The sequence below is a fragment of the Symphodus melops genome (assembly GCF_947650265.1).
Source record: "Symphodus melops genome assembly, chromosome: 12".
Taxonomy (NCBI): Eukaryota; Metazoa; Chordata; class Actinopteri; order Labriformes; family Labridae; genus Symphodus; species Symphodus melops.
In genome coordinates, this window is record NC_136702.1 from 2,681,305 (window position 1) to 2,707,918 (window position 26,614).

At 45.4% G+C, this 26,614-nt stretch overlaps 1 protein-coding gene across 3 annotated transcripts; it reads right to left on the bottom strand.

Annotated features, from left to right (window-relative positions):
- zmym2 (zinc finger, MYM-type 2) lies at positions 1–26,136 on the bottom strand. Of its 3 annotated transcripts, none has more exons than XM_079356786.1 (25): positions 26,082–26,136; positions 18,094–18,819; positions 17,322–17,490; positions 15,269–15,423; positions 14,133–14,281; positions 13,733–13,895; positions 13,107–13,319; positions 10,905–11,055; positions 10,372–10,487; positions 9,800–9,925; positions 8,868–9,018; positions 8,405–8,577; positions 8,127–8,292; positions 7,737–7,768; positions 7,130–7,271; positions 6,737–6,858; positions 6,490–6,640; positions 6,069–6,266; positions 5,832–5,956; positions 4,832–5,024; positions 4,542–4,684; positions 3,104–3,218; positions 2,364–2,606; positions 1,421–1,565; positions 1–1,188 (listed from the first exon to the last, which is right to left on the bottom strand). In XM_079356786.1, exons 1-25 carry the CDS (start codon positions 26,097–26,099, stop codon positions 945–947), a joined length of 4,329 nt encoding a protein of 1,442 aa, XP_079212912.1. In that variant the 5' UTR covers positions 26,100–26,136; the 3' UTR covers positions 1–944. The 3 variants fall into 3 exon arrangements, with proteins under 3 accessions (XP_079212912.1, XP_079212911.1, XP_079212913.1); XM_079356785.1 differs by lacking the exon at positions 26,082–26,136 and adding an exon at positions 23,557–23,707; XM_079356787.1 differs by lacking the exon at positions 26,082–26,136 and adding an exon at positions 21,823–22,473.
- Positions 26,137–26,614: the final 478 nt, after the last annotated feature.

A 26,614-nucleotide genomic window follows, 5' to 3' on the forward strand; every position in this document is an offset into this window, starting at 1 on the left:
CGGATTTCATTTCCTGTGATAAAAAAACAAACAAAAAACAAAAAAAAAACCTGTGGATTAATTCTGAAAAATAAAAACGATACCAGGGAGCGATACATGAGCAGAGAATAATTTAGATTTATCGTTCTGGCTGATGCGTTTGAATGATTTTAAACCTTAGTGTTACATCATCTGAGTGCTGCCTTTAGACAACCGTGTCCTACATTTAGTCGATATTCTACCCGAGCATGGCGGGGTGGAAAAATGACAGGTGTGCATGGCTTTAAAATCAGAAATTTACCAAAAGAATATTTGAGGTACACCTCAAAAACTTTGCGACCATCGAAGGAACATAAAGATTTTGTTTAGTCACTACTGGGCACAAGAACAAATGAGTTGAAAAATAGAAAAAGTAAGTCGCACTTAAAGCTGCTAACTTTAGCTCAGGTGTGAGTTTTGGCTTGACTTGTTTTTATTTTTTTGGAAGCTAAACTTCTCCTGCGTGGAAACCTCCTCCTCGTTGCCTCCTGGTGGACGCAGAGACGTTTGTCGAAGCATGATTTCAGGGATTTTTATAACCTTACATTATTTCAAACTCCTCGTCTGAGCCCTAAGAGAGAACCGACGCCCTCAGAACTGACGGCGATGCACAACTGTACATCTAACCTTCTCCCAAAGTCTCCATGATGAGCGTCCGAGCGGTCCTGCCTTCTACCTGATCACAAGAATTAATCACACCAACTCCTCAGCCTGCGTTTAAACTGAGCCGGGTCTCATCTCTTCTCCTCCTCCCAAATCGTTTGAGCTGTTCTTCGGCGCCCGTGTCGGACGCTCCTCACCAGGAGGACAGAGAGTCGGCGCGGAGATGAGACCGGGGAGGAGCAGCACACACTCCACTAGCCATCCTCCGCTTGTGAATCTGTTCAAAATCACACAAAAAAAAAGAAAAAAAATCCAAGCTTCTGCTACTCCCCCCCGACTGCATCCCCCCTGTCGTCGTCGTCCTCCTCCTCCTCCTCCTCCTCCTCGTCTTCCTCTACGTGTTGTCTGTCTGTGTAAACGTCCCTGACCAGGAGGACTCTGGTGAGGAGGCTCTCCAGGATCCGTCGCTCCAGCGGCGTGGAGCTGAACCACTGCGCATCTTCAGGACTGTAAGCTGGATCGGGCTGAACGTAGAAGACGTCCAAACGTTCCTGCAGCAGCGCAGGGCTGGAGGGAGGAGGAAGGGAAGAAGGGGAATAGAGAGAAGAGTCAATCTATCGTTCACAACTGAAGAAAACTGAGACAGCTTTACGGTGAGTCCTCATATTTAAATAATCAACACTTTGGTTCAGGATGTGAACAGCAAGAAGTTATAATCACAGAACTCCACTGAGTGAAGAAAAATGCACCGCAGTGACAGAACGGCTGGATGTGAGGTCAGTGAAGACATCAAACCCACCACTTGGATCTGTAGAGCTCGTACAGGCGACACTCGTGCTTCTTCACCGGGCAGCGTATCGAGGAGCCTCCCGAGTCGTCGTCTCGCTCAGAGTCCTGATCCCCGTCCTCCGACCGCCGCTTCCTCTTCCTCGACTCTGTTTGCACTGGAAAACCAGACGACCAAATCATCATTAAAATGAAACAAAAAAACAGCAACTAGTGGGGGTAGTTATGTTTCAAGGTGTTTAATTTATAAAAAAATAAACACACATTCAGACTCTTCGACTTGTCTGAAGTTAATTGATCTATTTAAAGCAGCTAAACGTGGGATCACAGCGTCAGACTGGTCTTCAGCTCTTGACTCGGCTTAAATCTAAAATAATCACGAGGCCGTCTTTCTGAGCTCGAGGAAAATATTTGAGCTGTCAGGTGTCCTCATATTACAAAAAAGTGCAATCACAAAACAATCAGGATGTGAACAGCAGAAGAGTTCTAATCATCGGACACCGCTGCTCATAATGAAGAGCAACACAACAGACTCAGCGGAGTTTGGACTTTTTCACCTCTTCACGACCAGAAGAAGAAAAGTAAATGACATTTAAAAAAGAAGATGGCGTGTGTGTGTGTGTATGCTAACGTTAGCAGTGATAGCAGCCCTGGCTTCACAGGTTTACGCTGCATGTGGCTCCTGTTTGACCTGACTCCGCCTACATTTCAGATCTCAGTTGATCTTCATTTCAGATCATTTCCTGCAGCCTCCCTCCACAAGATGGGGCTGTAGCTCTATGTTAATGAGCCTGATAGATAAGTATCTATCTATCAGGCTCATTAACATGGAGCTACAGCCCCATCTTGTGGAGGGAGGCTGCATTACAGCCTAGACGCAACTTTACCTTGCATAGTGGGGCCTTCATACAATTATTAACCCCGGTGACGGCGTGACTGCATTTCGTCGTTCTCACCGTTGTGATCCTGAGAGATGGAAGGCACGCGGATGCAGACGGTGGTCTCCTTGGTGACAGGATGGACGGTGTCGGGGCCGTAGACGTTGGCGAAGGAGAGGCGGAGGTGCTGCTCCACGGTGCGCAGGCCGAAATATTTGGTGTTCAAGTAAACCAGAGAGCGCAGCAGGGCGGCCGGACTCTGCTCCCCGAGCTGCCGGCTGCTCCACAGACTCTGCTCCTCCACTCGACCCCACAGCGAGCCTGAGCACAACACATGGCAAACTCACTTTCCAGCACTCCACCTGCTCATTGTGTTTCTGAGCTCTAGAAAATATTTTGGCCGTTAGGTGTCCTCATATTACAAAAAAGTGCAATCACAAAACAATCAGGATGTGAACAGCAGAAGAGTTCTAATCATCGGACACCGCTGCTCATAATGAAGAGATACACAACAGACGGACTCGCTCTAAAACCTCAAACCAACAACCGGAGCGTCACATGTTCTTCTTCAGAGTCATAAATAAATGTTGAAGGATTATTTGAGTTCAAACTCCTCCACATGTGAAAGCTGCTTGTTTGACCTCGACAGTGTTCATTTTGTCGTGTTTGTGCCGTCATCACTTAAATATGGAGCCTCGCTCTCTTGTTTTAAATCATGACTGTTAAACAGCTGCTTATTTCATTGATGATATTTGTAGGATATTAAAACTAATAATCTATCTTTTCTGTTAAGCGGTGTGGAGGGTCCTTTCACTCACCATCAGGAAGCACACTGGGCTGCCAGCCCTTCAGGACTTTGTTGAGCTCGTCTCCGAACGTTTGGTAACACGGGTCACTGAACAGGTCATCCTTCCGGCCTTTGGCATGAAGATGCTACGGACCGAGACAAAGGCAGACGTTAATAAAAACAAAAGAAGAAAAAAAAAAGTCAAAAAGTACAAAATTAAACTGCAGTCTGTGTTTGCTTAAAACTTGAGTGTCCTCATATTTAAATGATCATCACTGTGTTTCAGGATGTGAACAGCAAATGATTATAATCACTGGACACACACACACACACACTGCTGCTCTACTCTTTAAAAGAAGACAAAACATTTTTTGAGACAAAGGAGGAAGGAAAAGAACAGCAGGCCCTGAAAAGCCTCAAAGACTTTCCAGATAACTTTAAGTCAAAATATTTCTCAGTTTTAAATTAAAAACAGAAATTTTAAACTCGACTTCATTCTCACTCTTACATGAATCAGTCAGAAGAATCCAAATCCTGAAAACTTCAGACAAAGAAGGACTCTTTCCTGCAGCCACCATCATCATGCTGCTGCTCACATGTGAGAGCAGGAGGGGAAAGAACGTGCACTAGTCATTTATGTCCTACTGGAAACAAACACCCCTAACTTTGGTTCCTACCTCCAAAGTGACCAGAGAGGGAGCGGGACAAAAAGACGTTTTTTAAAAAAACGAGTTGATTTAAACGTGAATCTAAAATCATATTCTGATATTTTTTGATGTAAATCGATGTATTTGTTTTTTAAGTTTTAATCCTGTTTAAAATACATACAAATTATCTTTTTTAAAGAGAAAATTAAAATAAGTTATGGGAAGTACTAAAATTGTGAGAATAACTAAACATGAAACGCTTTGATTTTTAACATTTGTCTGTAAAGCATTTTTTTTTTTTTCTACAGAAGGAAGTGGAAGGAGACAAACCGGCTTAAACGAACAGATCGTGATCAGATGGTTTGAACGTTGATTCTTTGTTTTTTTAAATATAAACTAAAGAGCAAAGGTTATTGTCTTTAAATGTATGGAATAAAATAAATTAAATTCCACTGTATGATAACAGTTTTACTTGATTTTTTTTTAAAGATTTTTTGCAGGTGAGAGCTTAAAGAGTCTCGATGACTTGCAGCAGAGCTGAGTGTTCGTCACTGACAGTTTTAGACATGTACATGCATGTCTGAACGCAAACACCAAATTTACCTGCAACTGATCCAAACCCTCTAACATCCTTTGAATTTCCCTCCAGAGACAAATAAAGTTGTTGTTTTTTTAATTGAATTGAATAAAGATTCTAAAGTCGGGCGCTGGAGTGAGAAGTCAACGCAGCGGGATATCTTGAGGAGAATTGACTCGAGCCAGAGGGAGGAGGCGGTTACATTCATATCATGTGACCGGCGCACAACAATTGACTGTACCAACCTGCTGGATCCCCAGACAGAGGTAGAGGATGCTGTCTGGAGAGTAGCGCTCCCCACTCGGCCTGCAGACCTCCCTAACAAACCGGGACAGAGCCACATTCAGCTCCTCTGAACTCAGCGACAAAAGATTACTTTTAGACCGAGCTGCGGGACACGGAAACAGACACAGACTGCCGTTAAAATCACCTTCTAAACTCTGTTCAATTCTACAACCAACATTTTATGTGCAGACATGGATGCAGTGTGAATACTTAGGCGGGGGCAGGAACTTGGTGGTGACTTGCAGCGTACCTGTTTTGGAGTGATCCTTCGCTTTGGTGTCGGGTGATTTGTCGGGAGCGGACGTCGCCCAGCGTTTCCAGGCGTAGATGCCGTAGCGAGCTTTCAGAGGCAGCGAGCGACCTTCCGACGGATTTCCTGATGGATTGGACGAAGAGGACGCGGGCGGGTTCGAGCTCTCCTCGACAGCCTGCCTCTTGATGCCCTGCGACACGAACGCAACAATTACTCACATATACAGCAAAACAGCAGTCTCTCTCTTTTACAGGTTATTAATCCCCAAGAGAAAATAAAACTTTATTTATAAAGCGCTTTCAAACAAAGTGCTGTACAGGTACTAAAAACATCTGTCTGGTTATACAGTCTGTTATTGAGAGACATGCTTGAGACACATCATAGAGATGTCAGAGTGCTGCTACAGAGCTGTTGGCGGGTCACTGCCTTGCTCAAGGGACCTCTCCAGAAACCAAAACAACTTCCATATTTTGGTTCGCACCTGGATTTGAGTCAATTCATCAGCTGAGCTACTGTCACCCTTTAAGGTCTGCCAACATGAGTGAAACTCTCCGGTCTGACCGGCCAGTTGAAGAATCCGGACTACAATGCAGAACCAGAACCTGAAACTGAACCCTGTCTCCCTGCTGAGGAACACTGTCCTGGTGTGAACACAAACGGTCAAATCTGTTCTCTTCATCAGGTTGAGCTGATGTGTGAACCCAGCAGGGAGTCTTTTCTACTGTTGTGTTTTTATTATGGAAACAGCCTGATGCACGTGGTGAAGTGATGTTAGCTCAGAAAAGGTCGCCATTACAGGAAACTCGCCCTCCTGCTGCAAGAGCATCGAAGCCGCAATCTCCTGGCTCAAGCTGAATGTCTTTAAATCAGCGGGGGGATGAAACCGGTTTCATAAATAAATGTGAAACAAACAAAGACTTCCTGAAACATCATCGCTCTGACGACACGGTTTGGGATTTTAACGTGTAGACGTGTCGTGCATGTGTGTGAGTATTACTAGTCTTCGTGGCTGCGGTCGAGGCGCAGACTCCTCCGGCTCCTCCTTCTCCTCTGTCAGAACAGGAGGGAGAGAGAAACCCATGTCCTCGTCCATTCCCTCCAGGACTGGAGCCGGATCCGAGGCTGACGGGGAGGAGGAACCAAAAAAATTTTGAATTCATTTCTTCATTCATTTTTTTTTTTGTAAAATGTCAATAAATCAAAAGGTCTGTTAATCCAGCTGGTCGATGTTTACCTTGAGGAAAGTCGGCCTCCAGGTCTAAGTCAGGCTCATAGTTGTCATCCTCCTCCTCCTCGTCTTCTTTATCCTCCTCCTGTTTCACCTCCTCCTCCTCTTTTTTCTCCTTTTCTTCCTCCGAGCTGCTGCTGCTGCTGCTGCTGCTGGACGACTCGCCCTCTCCTCTCTCTCTCTTCACCTTCACCAGCTTCACATCTGAAACACAGCCCGGTCGGTCTCATCATTTGTTTCCTTCAAACTTAAGTGAAGTTTGTGTTGGATTAGTAAATACAACGCTGTTTTTGCAAAGAAACAAAAAAATGACTCGGCTCTATTTCACATCTAACAAACTGATGTCTTATTACTTCTTTAAGAAAAAAATTAAAAATTTAAATTCCCCTTGCAGGATCAATAAAGAGCATCTTATATCTACGCGTACCTGGTTTTTGCTCCTCCATGATCACCTCAGCCTTAGAGATCAGGCCGGCCTCCACACAGTCAGACGCCAGCCTGTTTTTCAGGTCGTTGAGGGTCTGGACGATCTGCTCCGCCCCCTGCAGGGTGGTGGGCAGGAACACAGGCACAGGAACCTGGACGGGACCACAATGAGCTTCTTCAGCACGACTGCGAGAGCGCTGAAATCATAATCTCGCTGCAAACGTTACGAGCGGAGACTCGTGTCTTACCGGTACAGGCAGAGCGACTGGCGTGGGGGTGACCTGGGAGTACATATTCATGGGCATGGGGATGAACACAGGCACAGGTATGGGTACAGGAACATACTCCCGCTTCACACCATCGTCTACATCTGCAGACACACAAACACACACGGACGTCATGTTGGGAATTTATCACGAAACACTTTCAACTGCTTCAAATCCTGAGCGTCAGTGCGAGCTGAAGGTCACACGGGTTTCCTTTCGATCCTCTCCAGCGATCACGGAGGTCGCTTTAGATCATTCTGAACGGCTCAGTGTAAACAACAATCTTCTGCAGCTTCCTGGTTTCTTTTTAAAATCGGGAAGCATCAAACAAACGTCATGCATCAGTCATTCTCTCAGTAGGATGATTGATTTTACCCGTCTGTAGAAGTTTGCTCTGCATGTGTGGTTTGCAGTAAGTCGCTTTGGTCCGCGTGAGCGGCTTGCAAAGCACGGCCTTATTCTTGACGTCTCTCATCAGACCTCCGCCAGCGTACGGCAACGCAGCCTGGCTCGCCGTCTGCAACGCGCCACAGAGAACACATTTGTTATTTTACCGAAACAAATAGTCGGACGGATTAAAGAAATATAATAGACTCTCCCTCAAATCAATCAGAAGTTGACCTTTGACCTTAAAACCCTGGCTCCAGTCCATTACTCAGACTCTCACACCACAGCATTAACACTCACACACACACACGTACTTCATACTGCTTTGTAAAGTCTTTGCTGGTGTAAATAGATGTCTCAGTATGTGTTTACTCTGTGTTTGTTTGCATTGTTCTGTTTGTATCATCCGGCACCCAATTTCATCATGAAAAATTAAAAAAAATAAATAAAGACAATTTTAACACTTTTTCAAGTTCGAAGGTGCTTTAACTAACGGCTGATGTGCAGGAGAAACAAAAAGAAACCAAAAATCAAATGTTCCTTCATTTCAAAGCAAACTTAAGAAAAAAAAATGTTTCCTTATTTCCTTACTCACCCCGAGTTTGGCCTCCTGCATCAATTGGTATCCTGTGAAGATGAAAAAGAAAATACATCGAACCTTGAATTTGGAAAAGTCATGCAAAAATCTATCTGCTTTAATTTATCCTTTACATTTTTTAAATAGTATTTTTTTGTAACTTCATGGTTTTTTATCGTTACATCTAAAATTGCATTTCGAATCCTTGACTGTGACAAAGCAAACTAAGTCTCGTGTGGTGGAGAACATGATCTCTAGAAGCAGGTTTATAGATATGCAGGAAAATACTCGAGCATTGCTCCAATACAGCAAAATTAAGAAATATGTAAAAATAAAAAATAAAGTGTGTATGTCTGTGTGTAGGCGTGTGTGTGTGTGTGTGTGTGTCTTGACTCTCGCAGCTCGTACCAACGGTCGTGTTCTCGGGTCCTTTCTGCGTCACCATGATGGGCTCGTTCTGCTGGCAGTAGAACTTCAGCAGACACTCCTGATCACAGAACTGCTTCATCTCCGCTCGCCACATCACAGACTCCGTCAGGTTGCCCTGCACCTTACAGCAGTCGCACCTCGCCGCCTAGTGGCCACAAGAGGAGAGAGAAAAATTAGACAATTAAAAATTTAAAAAAATTAAATAAATAAAAAACTAATCCCAGATTAGAAGTAGATCCTAGAATATGACAACAGACCTTGTGGTACCAGTCGTGGAACTTCTTGCTACACGTCTCGCTGCAGAAGTCCCGCGTCATGCCGCCGAGCTGCTTGGTCACACCTCTCTTACAGAGCTGGTTACAGTGGTTACAGCTGACACACTTCAGACCCAGCCGCCTGATGAAATCCTGCTTGAATAACAGCTTACAACCTACGAAATGAACAAAGCAAAAAAAAAAAAACCAAACAGGTGAGTAACATCATAAAAAAGGAGGAAAGACGAAAATGTTTAAAAAAAAAAAAAAAAGCCGAAGGGATTTAATCTTGAAGCAACAAATCAAATCCTTGAAAATACTTATAATAGCAAAGGAGCGATGAAAACCTTCTGACAACATCCATGGTTGGATGTAAGCATTCTATAAAGACTCCTTCAAAGCTCTCAAGTGGCTCAGATCTATCAAGGGTCCTACAGACGAGAGGGGGAGGGGAAGAGACGAGTACCTTCGCTGCAGAAGGGCTTCTTGACCCCGGAGAACTTGACCGTCTCGTGTAGCGTCTTCTCCTCTTGGCAGTACTCGCAGAACGTCACAATGCAGTGGAGCTTCTTGTAGTCCTCGCAGCACGCCTTACTACAGAACTGGTAGGCTTTATCCTGACACAGACGTAGAGATACATATAGATGCATTATTCTGTTTTTTTTTAAGAGTCTTAAAACCTGCAGGTTGATGCTACAGTGGATCAAAAGTGTACATCGTGTTCTTCCTTTACTTTCTAAGAGAAGAGAATTTCACTCAACACTTTTCCCCCCATTTCCTGTCTCTGTTAAAAACAAAACAAAAAAAACAACAGACTGCCTGTTTATCGGAGGGAAGCGTCAGTATTTCTGACATTAATTTAATTTAATTAATTGGCTCCAAATCGTGCAAGACCCCCTTGCTTCAAAACAATTCAACCATTTGGAAACGATCTCTGATTTAATCCCTGGCAGCGCCCATAAACTCGTTTGCAGAGCGCGTCACTCCTTCAGCCATCGTTGCTAGGCAACAACATGTATCTCTCCTGCTTCCCTCAGTAGTGACTGTTGTGTCGGTTTAATTGGCTCCGTAAGCGTTAACGTTTTCCTTTCTTTCTTTAAGAAAATAATGAAATCAATGGAAATGAATACAGCGGCAAGCTCCTCGAGGTCCGGAGAAGACGAGTCAGATTACTGTCTCCTGATTGGTCAGAGAGGAGAGAAGTGACACTGATGAGCGCTGTAAGTGAAGTGTCAAACACAGCTGATGCTGAGGGCCTCTCACGTGCCGAGAATGCTGACCTGCATTAGTTTTGTATCCGCCGCCCCCCAAGAAGTAAATAAAAATAAATGAACTAATGTGAATGGGAAGTATTCCAGCCTAAAGATGGGAAAAAAAACCTGGTCAGGATGTTCTCACCTCCCACTCCAGGATCTCCGGCTTCAGGCTGAACGCTCCTCTGCAGTAGTTACATTTCAGCTGGACGCTGTTGTTCGGGGTGGAGTTGGGCGTCTGTCCGTTTGTGGCTGTTTGAAATGTAGCGTTCTGAGAGACGAAAACACGACAACAATGAGTTAAATCATTTAATGATCTACAGTGTATGTAAAATACAACAGGGGAAAAAAATACTTTTACTACTTTTGCAAGTCTGTATAAATTTTTTTTTTTTAAAAAGGACGCTGTCTCAGTGACGTCAATCAGGGGGAATTTTGAGGCCCTAGAATGGCGGTGGCCATGTTGAAAATAACATCTAGATCTGAGTAATCTGCATGAGATTAGTTTGCATGCGTGTTTATCTACAGCAGTATGCAGCCTCACACACACACACACACAGCTGCTGAGATACAGCAGCATGCAGAAACTAATATTTTTTCAATTAGCTGAATTTAAGAAATAAAAATAAACGGATGTTTTTTTTTTCCAGGTCCTTCTGCTATGTTTTGGTTTCCTGATTCGTCTCTTTTAGTCTTGAATGTTCGGAGACTCCTCACCTGGAACTTGGTGACACATTGTGAGCTGCAGAAGTTGAGGATGTTGCCCTCTGGCAGCGTGGCCTGGTACTGCGGTAATGAGTTCCTTTTGCAGAAGTGACACGTGGGCTCTGTGTCTGCGCACACAACGACAACAACACATCAGAAAACGCTCAATTAACAAACATGCTTCTGTTAATTATAATTATTTATTTCCAGAAAGTTTTCTTCAGGAAATTAACCCTGACCCTGGGGTCTCTCAAAGGAATCAGTGTCGGTCAGTAAACGTATAAAAAGACTGCAGGTGGATGCAGCAGCCACGTGGTTTCATTCTCAGGTTCTTCTTTGAAACTCCTATCGTTTATTTTCTGCACCTAAATTCTCAATTTATAATCTTTTGATGATATTTATTCAGTAATATCTGCGTGATCGTTTTCGTTGATCAAACAGTCAGAAACTTTTCTGACGGACGGAGAAGAAAAAACATTTCCATCCCAGACTCGGGGAAGTTTCGAGCTCTGGTCCGTGTTCTTGTGAACCTCTGGTTTACTCACTAATGACGGTGGTCGGCGCCAGCTTGGCCTTGTTCATGCAGTTGACGGAGCAGTAGGAGCACATGGCGCCGCCCGCTCCGATGCTGTGGAGCACCTCGCCCGTCTTTATGAGCGTTTTACAAGTGTTGCAGCTTGCAAGTTTACTGTGGACCTGGGACGGAGAGGGAAACAAAAAAATCACAATAAAACAGCAAGCAACTCAACGTGACAATGACCTGTGGATAAAGTTTCATGCTTAACTATCTAAACGCTTTGAAGTTGGCTAATTTTAACGCAGTAAGTCTGGATTATAAGTCAGTAAAAGACGCAGTCTGTTAGTTGAAGGTCTCTCAGAAAGAATAAAGGTGTAAACTTTCTCCCCCAGTGGGAATATGAAACACAACAGGAGAATCAGACAGGAGTTCTTTTCCTCTCCACTTATCACAGAAATGTTCAATAAGCTGCTGTTGCCTAGCAACGAACACAATTCAACCCTCTTATAATTGGCCAATATTTACAATTTAATAGTAAGTTATTCAGTCAAAACAGAAAGACTTGAAGTATGCGTGGGTAAAATCACAGGTTAGATAAGTGAACCTGACCTGTTGTCTTTTGAAGATTCACAAGCTGCGTCAAATATAACACACTAACATGATGTTTAATTTTATAAAAAATATTAATTTTATATTGCTTACTTCAAAGAAATTAGAGTAATTATTAAAGAGTGAGTGAGTACCATTAAACTAAAATACACATCCCAGAATGCAATGCATCTATGGAGAATAACTCTGCAAAATGTCAATTATAGTTAAATTAAATAACAGCCAGGGCTCTAATGCAAAAAAAAAAAAAAAAAAAAGACATGGCAACCGTTCATTACTTTCACAGACGCCTGCTACAGTGCATTGAATTTCCCTCGGGATCAATAAAGTATCTATCTATCTATCTATCTATCTATCTATCTATCTATCTATCTATCTATCTATCTTCAGATTAAATTGCCAAATTTTGCTCTTACCGGTAATTTAATTTTTAACTTGCTATTATTTCTGCAAATCAAAGTCTTTTAGATTAGATTATATTTGACTTTTTTTTGATGTTTTAGTATTCTGAAGGGAACGACGGGTCATCACAGCAAAGTCAAGAAAGAATCAGAGATGTAATTTCTAACAGACACGGTTGAAGATACGGTCTTCTTCTCTCGCTCTCAAGGAAGACGGATGCTTTTTCTCTCCCTCCCTTATCTCGTCCTTGTGTGTGTTCCCACTGCTTCTGTCTCGTCTGAATACACTGGAGTTTTTCTTTCTCTCCGTCTCTCCGGAATTAATCAGCTAATATGGAGCTAATACGCAATTGACAAGATCTTTTGTACAAGATCCACTGGACCGTCGGAGTCCACCTGGCCGAAGGGAACGAGCGCTGCTGGATCCATGGCACACATGGAGAGTCGTGTACCTGGGAGTGCTATCGTTGGAAGATGTTGAGGATGTGTACATATTCGGCTTCATGTTCACCGGTCTAATGCTGATTGGCCTTGGTATAGCTCTGGTGTACCGGAAAATTGGGAAGACGGCATCTTTGGCGGGAGCACCGAGGTTGCCGGTCATGGTGATTGAGATGGGCAAAGCTGTTGGAGCACTGACTGTGGCGCTGGCAGAGCTAGGCCGAAGAACGGATGGCATGTGGGGGAAAGCTCACTGCGATGCAAGGCGAGTTGAATCTGCTGAGAGACAGACTTGAACAACTTTAGGGGGGGAAAGAAAAACCTGTGTCCCCTCGTCCTAAAGGAGTTCGCTGGATTTAATCCGGAACACCCAGACAGAATTTTTTTTTTTCCTCCACGGATGGACAAGGATGAAGACACGCTCCTACTGCTACCCCCCCCCCCCCCCCAACTCAGACACCTGGTGTTTTGCCGAAGGAGCCCAGGCCAAGGACGTCTCCACTGAGTGGGACTGTGTAATTGCGATGTTATCAGCGAACTCTGAGAGACACCGAGGTCGTCTCCACAGCACACGCAGTGTTTTCGCCGGATATCGCGACTGAGAACATTCTGACCTGAGCGAGCCCGGGGACGCCAGGCGCACACACACACACACACACATAAACACACGGACAGATGCACACTCAGGCACATTCAATCTGTGCCTCCCTCTGCAGGCATAGCCTGGAAGTGGTGTTTTTTATGCCCCCCTCCCCATCCTGTCTTTGAGTCCTCAGTACCTGCTTGAACTCCCTGATGCAGTTGTGGCAGCAGAAGCGTTTTTGTTGGCCGTCGACCAGCAGGAAGTGGTTGGCTGACGCTCTGCTGGGCAGGTAGTCCCCGCATTGCTCGCAGCAGTTCATGATCAACCCGTTGGCTCTGCGGTAAACGTTGAAACACGCGTCGCTGCAGATCTTGTGGGTCACGGTCTTAAAGCTGACCTCGTGTCGGATCTGTAGGCAGACAAATGCAGAGCGAGTCTGAGACAGAACTTCAACCAGAGAGAGTCCGCTGCAGCTAAATTCACTTTGTTTAGAGGAACTCCGGCTTTGATTAAAATGGATTTAAAAAGTTAAGATATTCAAAATTATATGGAGAGAAAAACAACCAAACTAAACATAAACAAAGGTGTATGAAGCTACTAATCCAGTAAAACGAAAAGATTTTAAAGAAAATACTTCCTGTAATTGCAGAGGAGAACAAAGGAAGATCAGAGATGAATATTAAATGTATGTGACCTGTTTTTAAACTGAGCACACACAAGAAAACATGAAGCATGCATGTTGCTACGTGATGTAAACAGGAAATGATGTTTGTCCTGTCATGAGGAATAAAGTGGCAGGATCTCCGCGTCAAACTGACTGACCTCCGTGAGCTTGCCGCAGACGGTACATTTGGTTTTGACGCCTGACTTCGGTGGGTTTTGCTTGTTCTCGTAGGCGCCGAGGCATCCCGTGCTGCAGAACTCCTGGAAAGACTCGCTGGAGTCCACCTGGGCCACGATGGTACCCTTCATGTTTGTGATGTCTCTAAAAAGACACAAAAACACACGACAAAGAACAGATTAACATCTGCGGGAAATACAAACACAGGAGCAGACAGCATGGTTTTTCTCTGCGGTGGTTTTTGGACGTGCATGGATAAATAAGAATCCATAACTGAAACATGTTATGCAATATGAATAAAAAAAAAAGAGAATATCTTAATTAACAGTCAAACATTTATTTGACCTGCGAGGGTTCAGGCGTCTTTCAGGGCAGACTCACTTTTTGCACATGGTGCAGCTCTTCTTGGGGGCGGGTTTGTGTGAGAAGGCAGAGAGGCAGGTGGTGGAGCAGAACAGGTGCGTGGAGCCTTTGCGCTGGTAGGCAGTTTGTCCTTTCTTCAGAGGCTTTTTACAGTTAGCGCAGGTCACCTGGGATAAAACAAACAAACAGGTGATTTAACTGCCGGGAAGTTTAACCATAGAAATAAGCGAATCTGTGATTGTAGTTTATCAAGCTGCAGTAAATAAACGACTTTCACTTTTTGTTATGTTGCCGCCTTATGGTAAAATCATTTCCCTCCGATATGCATTGTCAGCTGAGTGATCTTATACAATTAGGATTGAGTTTATAAAAAAAATAAAAAATAAAAATAAATAAAAAAGTCCCCTAACCCGAACCTGAAAGGCAATCTATGGTCATGTGCTCCTGCAGACACATGCATGGCTGCAGAGGTTACAGGATCGATGCGGCTGCAAAGCTGTGAAGACAGTTATGAAAATCCATCGATCTACGGTGCAGTCTACAAAAACGCCAAAGACATGGCTCTGGGATTCAAATATTTTAGTTGTAGGATCCTTAAAATAGAAATTCTAACGACATTAAAGAATCTGTGCAGGCGGTCATCACCTGAAATTAATGCGTCTCATGTGGTGGCGTTGTGGGAAATACTGCATCCTAACATAGACAGGTGTGTGTGTGTGTGTGCGCGCCTTTCTGAATCAAGTCCAAACTGCTGAATTTACCAAAGACGGACTCCAGTGAAGGTGGAGGAAAAAGATGATCAAGATAAACGGGAAACTCCTGAGCCAAATATCAGACGTCATAGCAAAGGATTTTTTCCCATGTTTTATCAATTAGCAACACAAATCAAAAAGTTCTATCATGATGGTGGATTGAGTTTAGAAAAATGATTTTTTACCATCCAACAAACATTTAGTTTAAGCAAAAAAAAACAAAAAACAAAAACTGTCTTAATCTTCATCTTTAAGAGAATGAAAACTGATTCATTCACCTTCACTATTCATTTATTATTAAATCAGTTAGTTAGTGAAAAGGAAGAGAAGAGGAAAACGTGTTGCCAAGCAGATCTAAAATTAAAATCTCAAATGCCTTTCATGCTGTTTTAGTAAAATCACCTTGACTGTCCTGGGCTGTGGCTGCGAGCCTGACGAGGACGTGTTGGAGGAAGACTGGCCCGCAGGTTTAGGGAGGGAGGTGGCCGGGGACGGAGAGTCGACCCCCGTCTGTTTCTGGTTGCGTGGGACTGAAGCAGACTGAGAGATCCACGAGTCTGAGGGGAAGAGGAAAAACAAAAAGATGTCTCGAGACTGCGTTGAGCTTTAAAAATATAAGAGGTTTGAAATCGGGCTGCTTCGTGCACTTCAGCGATGTTCTTCTTCCTCGTCTCATATGTGTAAAACCTCGAAGAGCTGAAAAAAGAATATTCAGATTGTCCTGCCAGAGGGAGCATGAATCCCCTCACACAGATAAAACATAATGACACTGACACAGTAAATCAACCTCATGTTAAAATGCTTTGCAAAAAACAACAACAAATGATTCAGGTTGAAAAAACGGTTGATAGATAGATTAGCCTTCAGGGCTAGACTGTTTACAGTTGCTTGGCAACACCATCAGCTGCTATGCCTCCTTGAAACCCTCTCCGTAATTGGATATCGTTGTCCTGCTTAGAGGGATCTGATGTAATCATCCATATTTAAATCCTGAATAACCAAAACGTTTTACATTTTCGGCAGCCGCGACACGTCGGCAGGCGAATTACGGATCTACTTAAAGACTGGACGCGTACGGCTCTCACGTTACTCCGTAATCTGGGTCAAACGCCGACTGACCAAGGTCACTGACCTGCTTTTTAACTGTGCACATCTCGGGGCTGAATCTAAGTCATGACGTGAGCTGTATTAACCAACGTCTGAGGCCTTCATGGCTGTACGAGAGGGGAAATCTTTGGAAAATCTCTTCATTAGAGGAACACGCTCTTTAAAAAAAAAAAAAAAAAAAGCCAACAGACACACCTCCAAACCCCTCTCCACTCGAAGGAGTCATGAATCAGAACGCACCCCAATCGAGCACCCGGCGGACAACGCTGTCCTTAGCTTGACCTGCAGCTGCCCGTGTCCTGCCGTGTTGCGTTAGCAGGCTAATGTTAGCGCTCCTAGCTTCATATTGCACGTAAATTGACACTGAACGAGCGTGATCTAAAGATACTTACATGACATCTAAACAAGCGGTGAGCATGTTCTTCTTCTCTCTCGTCCTCGACTAACACAGACTGATACACGGGGCCGTGCCGTCCGTGTAAACACAGATCTGACAACAACACAGCTGGAGGGACTCGAGCTTCTCCCTCACTGTAGATTACACAGTATTTACTTCATTTCTTCTGTTTATGTGTAAAACGTTAGCTTATTTTTTCCTTTTATCACCAGCCAATGATTTCACAGTGGACTTGATAAGATTTCATTTGATCAGTTTTGGATTTTATACAATTGTTCTAGTAAGTAGCAACTTTTTTCCCACCCTTTAATCCCTACTGTTGTATCTGATTTATTGGATTGAAAATAACAAAAACAGCTGTCTCTACTCAGAAAAGACTTTTTTTCCAGCCAAAACTCAGCATACATACATTTAAAAAAAATCTTTTTAAAATCAGAGACAGAAGAATGAACACAGTGATTCACAGGAGGCAGTTTGAGATGAAAGATGAATCAGTTTGAAGGCTTAGCGGGCATCAAAACACCCCAAAGTAATCCACCAATACAACCCAAGGAGCACACATTTGATTAGCCAATCACGTGCTTTGGTGTATAACCGCATTTGGTGTTGAAACAGTTTATCGGCTGATTCTGATAATTCTTCACCGTTTAGATAAAATTGAATTTTTGCATCATTTGTATATTTATTAATCTGTTTTATTAAGTGGCCTGAATGTTTGATGTTTTACTTTAAAGCTTTTCTCAAATTATTCCTGAAACTTAACGCAACTAAAGCTTCTGAATAAAATACTCTAACTGAGCGTTTTAAGCTTAACAGACACGAGGAAGGAAAGTGCAGAAACCAGCACTCACACACACGATGGTGTCGGCTCACTTCAGCGTCAACAAAGCAGCCTCTAATTTCATGCAGGAACGTATCAGATGACTTCTGGCTGTGCGTTAAACTCATCACCTGCTCTATTGTGCGTCCCCGTGTCTCCGTTCTGTACCAGCTGGCCCAGGGGGGCCGAGCCCCGCCCAGGGTTGAAGGAGGCCGTCAGTCGACCAGGTGACGTGTCTGGATTCAGGCTGAACGCGCTGCTGATCTGGAGACCGTTTTCCTCTGCGTGGCTTTCACCTGCCTGGTGGGAACAAAAGACTTCAGTTAGCTTTCCCGTCATTGCAAACACGTCAGAAAAAAAACCAAGATGTGATGTCACACGTGTTGAATAAAATCTAACCAGAAGCAGCTCGTAGGCATGAACCAAAAGAAGCATTAAAAAGTCCGACCTCAGCAGAGATATCATCGGACAAAAACCTGCTGCACCAAAGGTTCAGAAATGTCTCCGACAGAAGAAGAAGAACATCCCAACGTATGAAGCCTTCAAGGACGCCAACCAGCTGTAAGTCACAGATTCTCGAGGTGTTTTCACACATGCACAAAGTTTCTCTTGGCGGACTCGTTGTGCACATAATTCAAAAGGGGGAAAAAAAAAAAAACAGCTTCACACTTTTTCCAGCTCACGAGAACGTTCCTAACTCTTCATCAACTCTTACTGTCAACACGTTCATTGTGTTGTCACACATCTCTGCTGTAAACTTTATGAAACTGTTCGTCTCTGTCCTTCTCAAATAAATCCCAAACAAAGAAATCATAAAAAGGTGTAAAAGTTACATTTACGTCCCTCACAAACGGAGAGGAGAGGCGGCGCTCTCTCGATTAGGTAAAACCATGGGATTCTCACCATTGTGACGTCCGCCTCCCCGCCCTGAAGTGACGTCACCGAGGTGATCATCAGGTTCATGTCTCCGTGCTCCTCTTCAGGATGTGGTGGAGTGTTTACTGAGAAGACCGTGGAGCTTTCCGTCTGGCCGCTGGGGTCCAGTGTGGTGACGCTGGCGATCCTGATCTCCGACTCCGGCTCCAGCTCGGTGCTGCTGAGTGCGACCGGCGAGTGTGCTGCGCTGGAGGAGTCTCCGGGGTGTGCCGGCGAGGAGGAGGAAGCGTCCTTCTGCTCAGCGTCCTCCTCATCGTCAATGACAATGGGCTCTGCTGCCGTGGTCGGAGGTTTAGGCGCCGCCGCCGCCGCTGCTGCTGTGGTTGTGGTTGTGCTGGAAGACGCAGGGGACCGCGGGGTCTTGGAAGCCGTAGACATGTCGGCAGTCGGCTCGGGACTGTCTGTGCTTGGTGTGTCGTTTGGAAGGGTTGTGGCAGAAGGCTTGGGGGCTTCCTCCCCTACTAGAACCACATCATCATCATCATCATCATCGTCCTCATCGTCCTCTGTGGCACCCTCCTTTGTTGCTCCATCTTCCGTTAGCATGGAAACCGCCTCCCCAGCCTCTTCGGAGGGGGGCGTGAGCGCTTGCTGGGGAGAGGGAGTGGCGTCCATGGGCTCCACATGCTCCCCTGCCTCTTCTGCTACGACAGGGTTTGGGTCTGACTCCCCGTCCATCGCTAAGGCAACCACCTGGCAGCACAAAGAAAGGGAAGGAAAAAAAACACAGGACAATAAGGTGAGAGCCAGCAGCAGCAGTGATTGGTTTCATGATGCCTGACAGATGTTCAGGTAGAGCAGGTGTCCCAAGAGAGCCACCCCCCCTCCCTCCCCTCCTCCCCCTCCCCCGACACATCGCCTCCTTCTGCCTAGTGATGACTCATTGTTCGCTACAACCTCCTCCGTGTCCATATAATGGTCAGCCGTTCGGGGGTTTTATCCCCCAGGGTTCAGGTACACACCATCACAGGCTTTATTCATTTACTGGAGATGACGACGGATCATTTCAATCATCCGTCTTGTTTTCAAACGAAGCCCGTCCTACATCTGAGCCTCTCTCTTTCGTTTCTAACGACATCACAAGAAGCGAACGAAGTGAAAGCTTTTAAACGGCTGAGCAAACTGCGACTCCATCGACGCCCTTGCTGGAGCGACAAATTTTCAACAACTGGTTTTTTTCCAATTTTTGCTTCCTAGAAGTAGTGCATCAGAGGACAGGATGTTGAGGGGCCGCGGTGCCGTCTGGAGTCAAATGTGACCTGGAAGTTGGCAGCTGCAGCAGCTGAAGAGATGCAACAGAAGAAGGCGACGTTTCCATTAAGAGTGAACGTCGGCTCGAAAGAGCTGCCGCCAGCCTGCACAGCAACGGAGGGAGCATCGTTGCTCCTCCTCCTCCTTCTCCCCCCCCCCTCCTCCTCCTCCGAGGCCCTGTCACGTCTCTTCCACTCATCCTCCTCTCTCTCTCTCCGCACCTCCTCGCTCGACCACCCAGCGTCGGTGCTCCTCGTCTCACCTGCCGCCTCTCGACTCCCCGCTCCCTTTTCTGCGTGCCACTCTGCACAGCTTCTCTCCTGTTGCCCCCAGCAACTGGTGAAGCTACACCTTGGTTGCCGTGGTTACGGCGAGGCCCACAACTACCACCACCACCACCACAGGGAGTTGTTGTCTGTGCTCTACATCTGGGTGCTGATGAGCTTTCCAGCACCATATTAACACGCTTTAAAGATGCATGATGCTGAATTAGTAAACGCCGACGCGTTAGCGCCTCTCCATGAATCCATAGAAGAAGAAAAATACGACCACGCGGGATGTCGGCTGAATCGGGGGGCCACACAACAACACTCGGCATCAAATGTCATCCAGAGCACTTTTGGGGGATCTCTGCACTTCACCGACCGCTGATCTGTTTCTGTCAAATATCTCCTTTTCATGTCACACAGCAGCGAGGGGCGCCGAGAGCGCCGCGTCACATCACTGCTGACAGCTGCAGCACACACACACACGCACACACACACACGTTCTCCTGTGCTGCAGACAATGATCTTTGTAGCTGCACGTTCTTCACCCCAACAGTCACCATAAACAGGAAGAGCCTGAGAGCACATGAATGCAGCCTTCAGAGCTTTAACAGAGAGCGGTCTCTACGCGACAGAGGAAGCCAGGTCGTATCCTTGACATCACCACGGCGGCCATTTTGAACTCTGCTGGTGTAAGGCGCATAGAATAAAAACCTCTTCACAACACCATCGGTTAACCTGCAGGCTTAAAACCGCTCTCCAGCGGTATGACTATAGAAACATGGCGGCTGATGGCCTAGCTTTTGTTGCGCCTCATGTCGGGGGCTGCAGACCTCCAGGTTCGAGTCCGATCTGCTGCTCTCTGCTTTCCCCGCTCTCTCTCTCTCTCTCGCTCTCATTTCCTGTCCAAAGATGGAGGGGAGGTCGAACCTACGGGGAATAACGTACATATTGATAAGAGCGCCGCTGACGCTGACACAGACTTTCTGAAAAGTTGATCGATGGTTTCAACTTTAAGTCCTCGGAGCGGCCGCACAAGAAAGGCTGCACGCTCAGACAAGACGCAGGAATGCTGCACCTTTTCTCCAGGAGGGGGGGCCACCGACGCCGCAGCTGAAAACGCTCTCTCATTACTGGGAACAATAATAAGAAATATATATTTTTTTTTTAAAAAGGCGATGACAGTGCTCAGAAAAGTGGGGGCACCAAACTAAAAGAGCTGAAGCCTTCAGTTTTAATCTACAGCTGTTTAAAAAAAACAACAACGTGACATCGAAGGGTGAAAATCAACAACCAGAAGTCGGTACGTCTCAATCAAAATGTCCGTTTAACCAATGAGGGAGAGATTAGCCGCCTTGGTGAAACACCTCATCATGCCGCGTTTCAAAGAGTAAACCAGACAACATCATACGAGCCAAGTGTGAGATAGAAGGTGTAAAAAGGTGTCGACTTCTTGTCTTTTAAATGTTAGTAAAGAAAATGTCTGGTGAGCTGAGCTCTCCTGTGGAGGTTCATTTAAGCCTGAGACGACGACTTCTTCTTCTTCTTCTTCTTCTTCACCGGGACACTCTGAAGCTGAGAGGGGGGGGGGGGGGGGGGGGGGGGAAGAGAGTCGCTCAGAGAGAGACAGACCATGTGACAGGAAGTACAAGTCAAAACAGCCGTGACATTCAAGATCAATAAGTTGTTCTCTCCGGTTCAGAAACAGAACAGGGTTGCTCACAGTTCTCTCGTGTTACTCGTGCTGATGTTTTAGAACACATCAGGGCCTGTGTGTCTGCGGGGTTAACTGGAGTCAAAATACAAAAAGGAGGACTCCCACAGACCCCCCCCCCCCCCGCCCCCCCTTTCACCTCCCCAAAGCAAAACTGAGCTCCAGGAGGAAACACATAATAGCCTCTATGTCCTGATATTATTCCATCAGAGAGAATCTACAAGCGAGGAAACTCAGCTGTGCTTTAAAGGGGGGGGGGGGGGGAGAAGAGAAAAAAAAAACCCAGCCCGGTTCCAGACTCACTTCAGACTGCAATGCAGAGCTATGAGGCTGCCTGCGTGCACGTGGAGGAGAGGAAAACGAGAGGCTCCAGCTTTTAATGAGCTCCGACACGCAACGTGAACACACCAGGTGGACACAGAGGTGGGCTGCAATAAAACACTTGGCTGAAAACCACATCCTCACCTTATAGGTGCTCCTCTATCTGTCGGCTTGTGCATGAAGCCTGCTGATTTATTTATTTTTTTGCGCCAGTTGCGCAGATGACACCAGACCTACTAACACATTCAAAAATCAAAAACGCCTCAGATTATTATATAAGGCTTATGTCACTGAGAAGTGATGCGTAATGCGCAGCCACCACAGCCCCCCCCCCCCCCACAAACCAAAGCCAGCTGATGGGTCCAAAAATGCAGTTCATTCCGGTTACCTGGCAGCAAAATGCAAAACTACACCCGGACTATTCCGAGCCCCCCCCCCCCCCCCCTCCACACACACAGCTGATGAGCTCTCCTCTGAAATGATAGGAAATCAGCACACAAGGACAGCCTGTACCACGCTGTCAGGGGTCGCTGAAGTCCCCCCCCCCCCCTCCTCCTCCTCCTCCTCCTATGGACATGCCCTTGATTATCAACACCGGGTCGAGGCTCAGATCCACAGCGAGCACCAAATCCGGTCAAAGGCATCCGGCTACAGCGGGGGGTATAACTCGACCTGATCCTCCTGCTTCCTTGTCTGCGCACTTCTATTTCCTCCAAGCGGTCACATGAAAGCAAAAAACTTGGCTTTAAAAGGACAGATCCAAAAGTTCAATTAAAAACCAATAAAAGGAATACGCACTACCTGCGCAGCGCAAACTCTCCCATAAATAACCCAGGTGACATGAGGGAGGGGGAGGAGGGGGGGTTAGGTTAGGTTGGCTGTACCAAGTTGGGATCCAGGAGAAACGTGGTTCAGGGTGTTCCGTTCCCCCCGCCCCCCTTGCCTGCCCTTCCTGGCGCAAACAGCCATTGGATTAGCGGCGGATCGAGAAGGGGAGGAGAGCAGACACAGACTGCGCCATTGTTAAAAACACACGCCGCCCAGAAATGATCACACACAACTTGTGCACACATCAAACGAGTCAAAGATGAAAAAAACAACACACAAACACATCCTAGCGATTGGTGACGTGTGGTTTCACAACACAACCCGCACATCTGCCCCCCCCCCCCTCCCTCCCCTCCTTGTGTCATGGGGGGGGGAGAGGGGGGGGGCGGGGGTCAGTCAAACCAAAACAGACCCAGGGATCCGTACAAAAAGCACGATTTGTATGATACCTATGACGCCGTAGGTTTTAATTGGAAAGTTACCCTGCACGGAGTCCACCCCTGGCGCAATCAGTGGCATGTACACCCGGCTGCCGCTAGGGGCGCCCTACTGTCTCTTAGGTATCACATGAACTACCTTCATCTGTGTCATGCGGTGGTAAACAACAAGGCGCAAAAAGAAAAATCACCGCATCGTGTTTGCGCGTGGAGGCGTTGGCGTGACCTTAAGGCCAGGTGGTAACTCAACATTTCACAGCGACATATACTTACCCCCCCCCCTCACCCCCACCTCCTCCTCTCCCCCCCAGCGGAAAACAGCAATGCCTGTCGTCCGCCATTAGGGAGCAAACTGAACAATACTGGAGACTAGAGGCGGCTGCAGCCACAGCACATACACTCACACAAACACACACACAGCAAGGAGAGCAAATCTGTTCAATTTAACTGTTTATTGTTCCCCTAAGGTGTCTCCTCGCCCCCCGCGTGAGTACTCAGAGGGTCCCCGGACTTCCGGCTGATGTCCCGTACAAGTTTCCTAAACTTTGACCAATTCGGGAGGGGAGGGGGGTTAAAAGTGGAACATGTAAAAACGGCGGAGAAATATGCTTACCGGAGTAGAGCTCGAAACGGTGTAGCGCCACTTTTGTGCCTTGACATTAATCCCAGGGTGCGCGTGCGCACAACGCAGAACTTTCCACTTTCCGCTCAAAGATCGTCTATCAAGGTGACGACCAACTACGCGCGAATGGCGTCTCATGTGATGTAACACACAACGTTGTTGGGGGGGGGGGGGGGTCTAATGAATACCTTTACCTTTCGGGAGAATTAAGTCTGGAAGAATACAAAGAAATCATTGGAAAGATTAAGATACAGGACATTTTGTTTTTTAGTTAATGTGCCGCTGGGCCAATTTCCTTGGAAAGGCAATTATTGATTGTTATTGTCAACAGGCAAGGCAGGCAACTGCCTGAGGTCCCAGACCAGTAAAATGCCAAACCGAGGACTGACAAACCATATTTAATCCATATGTACTGTATAGCGGTGACTCAGAATTTTACAATGACCTCGCTAAGGGGTTCTCACCTGACAGTACTCACTGTTGTTGCACCACAAAGCGTCTCATTATTGCTGTAAAAACTTGTGTCACTTGAAGTTGCCAATGGTGTCACATTATTTTTGTAACATAATGGAATTAAACTTCTTTTTCTTTTACACTTAGGTCTAAAATATAATGCTTTGAATTGTTTAAAAGGTTTATTTGTTTGGTTCTGAAGGCAACTAGCAACCCCCCCTCTTGGGGGTTTGGTCCCCCCCCCACCGTCCCCTACTTTAGATACTACTACCCTTGAGCACAGCTCCTTGGGTCCTCATTAAGAACATATGAAGAGGTATGTAAAAAGGTACATTTGAAAGCAAAATTAAGCATTACAGTCTGCACATCACATTTAAAGAGAGAGCATTACAAAACACGGTTTACAATAACATTGACACAATGAATTAATGTCAAACACAAGACATGCAATTACAGCGTAAGGTTATGATAAACAAAGTATGTGCATGTAATGTGCACAGAAAACTAAATAAAAAGTCCGAAAATCTGTGCAATGTTACTTTAAGCATGAAGTCTCTCCTTCTGTCTGTACGCTCACGTTTAAAGTAACTGGAATTATAGGCAGAGTGAGACCTCCTCCAGTTATCTTCATCTTCGAAAACATCCATTCGTATTTCTTTTTTTTTCTCTGTTGCGCGTGCGCAGGGAGAGCAATCAGTGGTGGCATGGTTGGCAATTTAATTGCTCCATTAAGCTGCTTTAACCTACACGATGCTCATCAATGTAAACAGACTCCCAAATGAGCCACAACACATGATCAGCTTTGATCACTTCTCGATGAAGACATTACAACAAGCTGCTCTGAAGTGCACAGCTCAGGTCCAATCAGGGGCAGGGATCCGGGTTGAGAGAGTTCATGCTCTCAGCATGATCTGTCCGTGCAACAACCGGGTTTCCTCACGTTAATTTCATCTAAATAAACAGTAAGGGGAACCAAACGGACGCATAAATCAAAGATAGTCCGACATAGAGCGACATGAGAAAGAAACAGGAGATAAATGATATGTATGTGCAGTAAAACCCATCCACACTCACTTCTAAGTACACCAAGATAATATCAATCATGCATACAAACATCAGAGACTATGTGGTGATGATATCCTATTTTTATGGGCGCAAATTAAAGTCGACTGAAGTGGCGATCACGTTTTTAATATGGCGGATCAGGTGCGTTCAAGTGACCAACACCAACTGTGAAACGTGCAGAAAGAACTCAGGTCCTGCAGACTGAGAGAAAAAAAAACACCTATCCACATCCCCTTCTCAGATACCTCTTAAATCCTCAGATTAAGTGGATAAAAGAAGAAGCAGTGAATTGCAGGATAGTTTGTACTCGCTAAATCAGCCGGACAAAGTATAGGCTTGTCGGGTTGCCAGGTTTGATATCGATGTTATTTGGTAATGCAGAATTTCTTGTATTTCTCTGTTTTCATCTCGTTCAAATTCCACTAAAATTAATTAAAACGTGAACAGGATTAAAGCAGAAAGGGATTAAGACTGATTCCTAATCACCAAACTGGTTTGCCTTTATGTAATTAAAATGTGTATGAGGCGTTCGGGGACCTCCGTTAATTTCCACGTTTGCAAATAACGTACCTTTACACTCTTTATGCGCCACACGCGCATTTTTAATGTAATAATTAAACTGATGTGTAAATATTTATCTTAATCTTAACACAACTGGTGGCACATGTAACACATGCAATGCTATTGTGTTTCAGTGACAGCCTTTTGCAGAACAGGAAAGCAACCCGATTGTACGCGTTCAAATCTCGGGTTTAAAGTTGATCCAATGTGGGTCAAAGCACACTTAATTTAACCCAGAAGTAAAAGATATTCGACAAACGGTAGAATATCTTTACCGTGTTTGATTCACTAACCAAAAGTCAAAGTAGGCTACCGAGTCAAAAAAAACAAAAACATAAAGTTGATCCTTTTTTTTTCTGCGTATCCAAAAGGGGGATGTGTCGATTTACGCGTAGATCGATAATGTTAATAAGCATCGGCTTTATAAGTTTACTTACTTTAGGATGTGCTAACATTGATCTTGCATGTCAACCACTCGATCCTAAATTTACTATAATTAATCATTGGAGCTGTCTCCCTCCCATCCCAAGACCTCTTCCCTGGTGAAATGAATAAACCCCACAACTCTAATTTAAAAAAACCCCCACAAAACATTAACCCCCCTGCTATACTCCTACTATAAGCTTGTTTTTCCAAACTTTTTAACCCTTTGCATGAGCTGTTGTTGAATTGCTCATGTTGAAATCTTCATTTTCCCTGCAGCTCTCTCAGTAACTTTCTGGTTTGTGTTTTGGGTGTCAGAATAAGTCTATAACAAACTGAGAACACAGAAGTCCTTGGATGTCACAAACTCTCAATTTTGATGAAGGTTGGGCTCTCACACACACACACACACACACACACACACACACACACACAGACCCGTAGCCAGACCTTAGTCTTAGGGGGGTCATATGAAATGCATGGTGGTGGGGGGGTTCTATCAGCTAGAACGCATATTTTAATAATCTTGTTCTGTATTCGCGGAGCA

Excerpts from the sequence above, each read along its gene's own strand:
- zmym2 (XM_079356785.1), bottom strand. The coding sequence starts at position 23,703 with ATGAGACGCCATTCGCGCGTAGTTGGTCGTCACCTTGATAGACGATCT. Across the intron at positions 9,019-9,799 it reads CGGAGATCCTGGAGTGGGAG|GATAAAGCCTACCAGTTCTG; the intron begins GTGAGAACATCC and ends CGTCTGTGTCAG. Across the intron at positions 7,272-7,736 it reads TGCAGGAGGCCAAACTCGGG|ACGGCGAGCCAGGCTGCGTT; the intron begins GTGAGTAAGGAA and ends GGCGCGTTGCAG.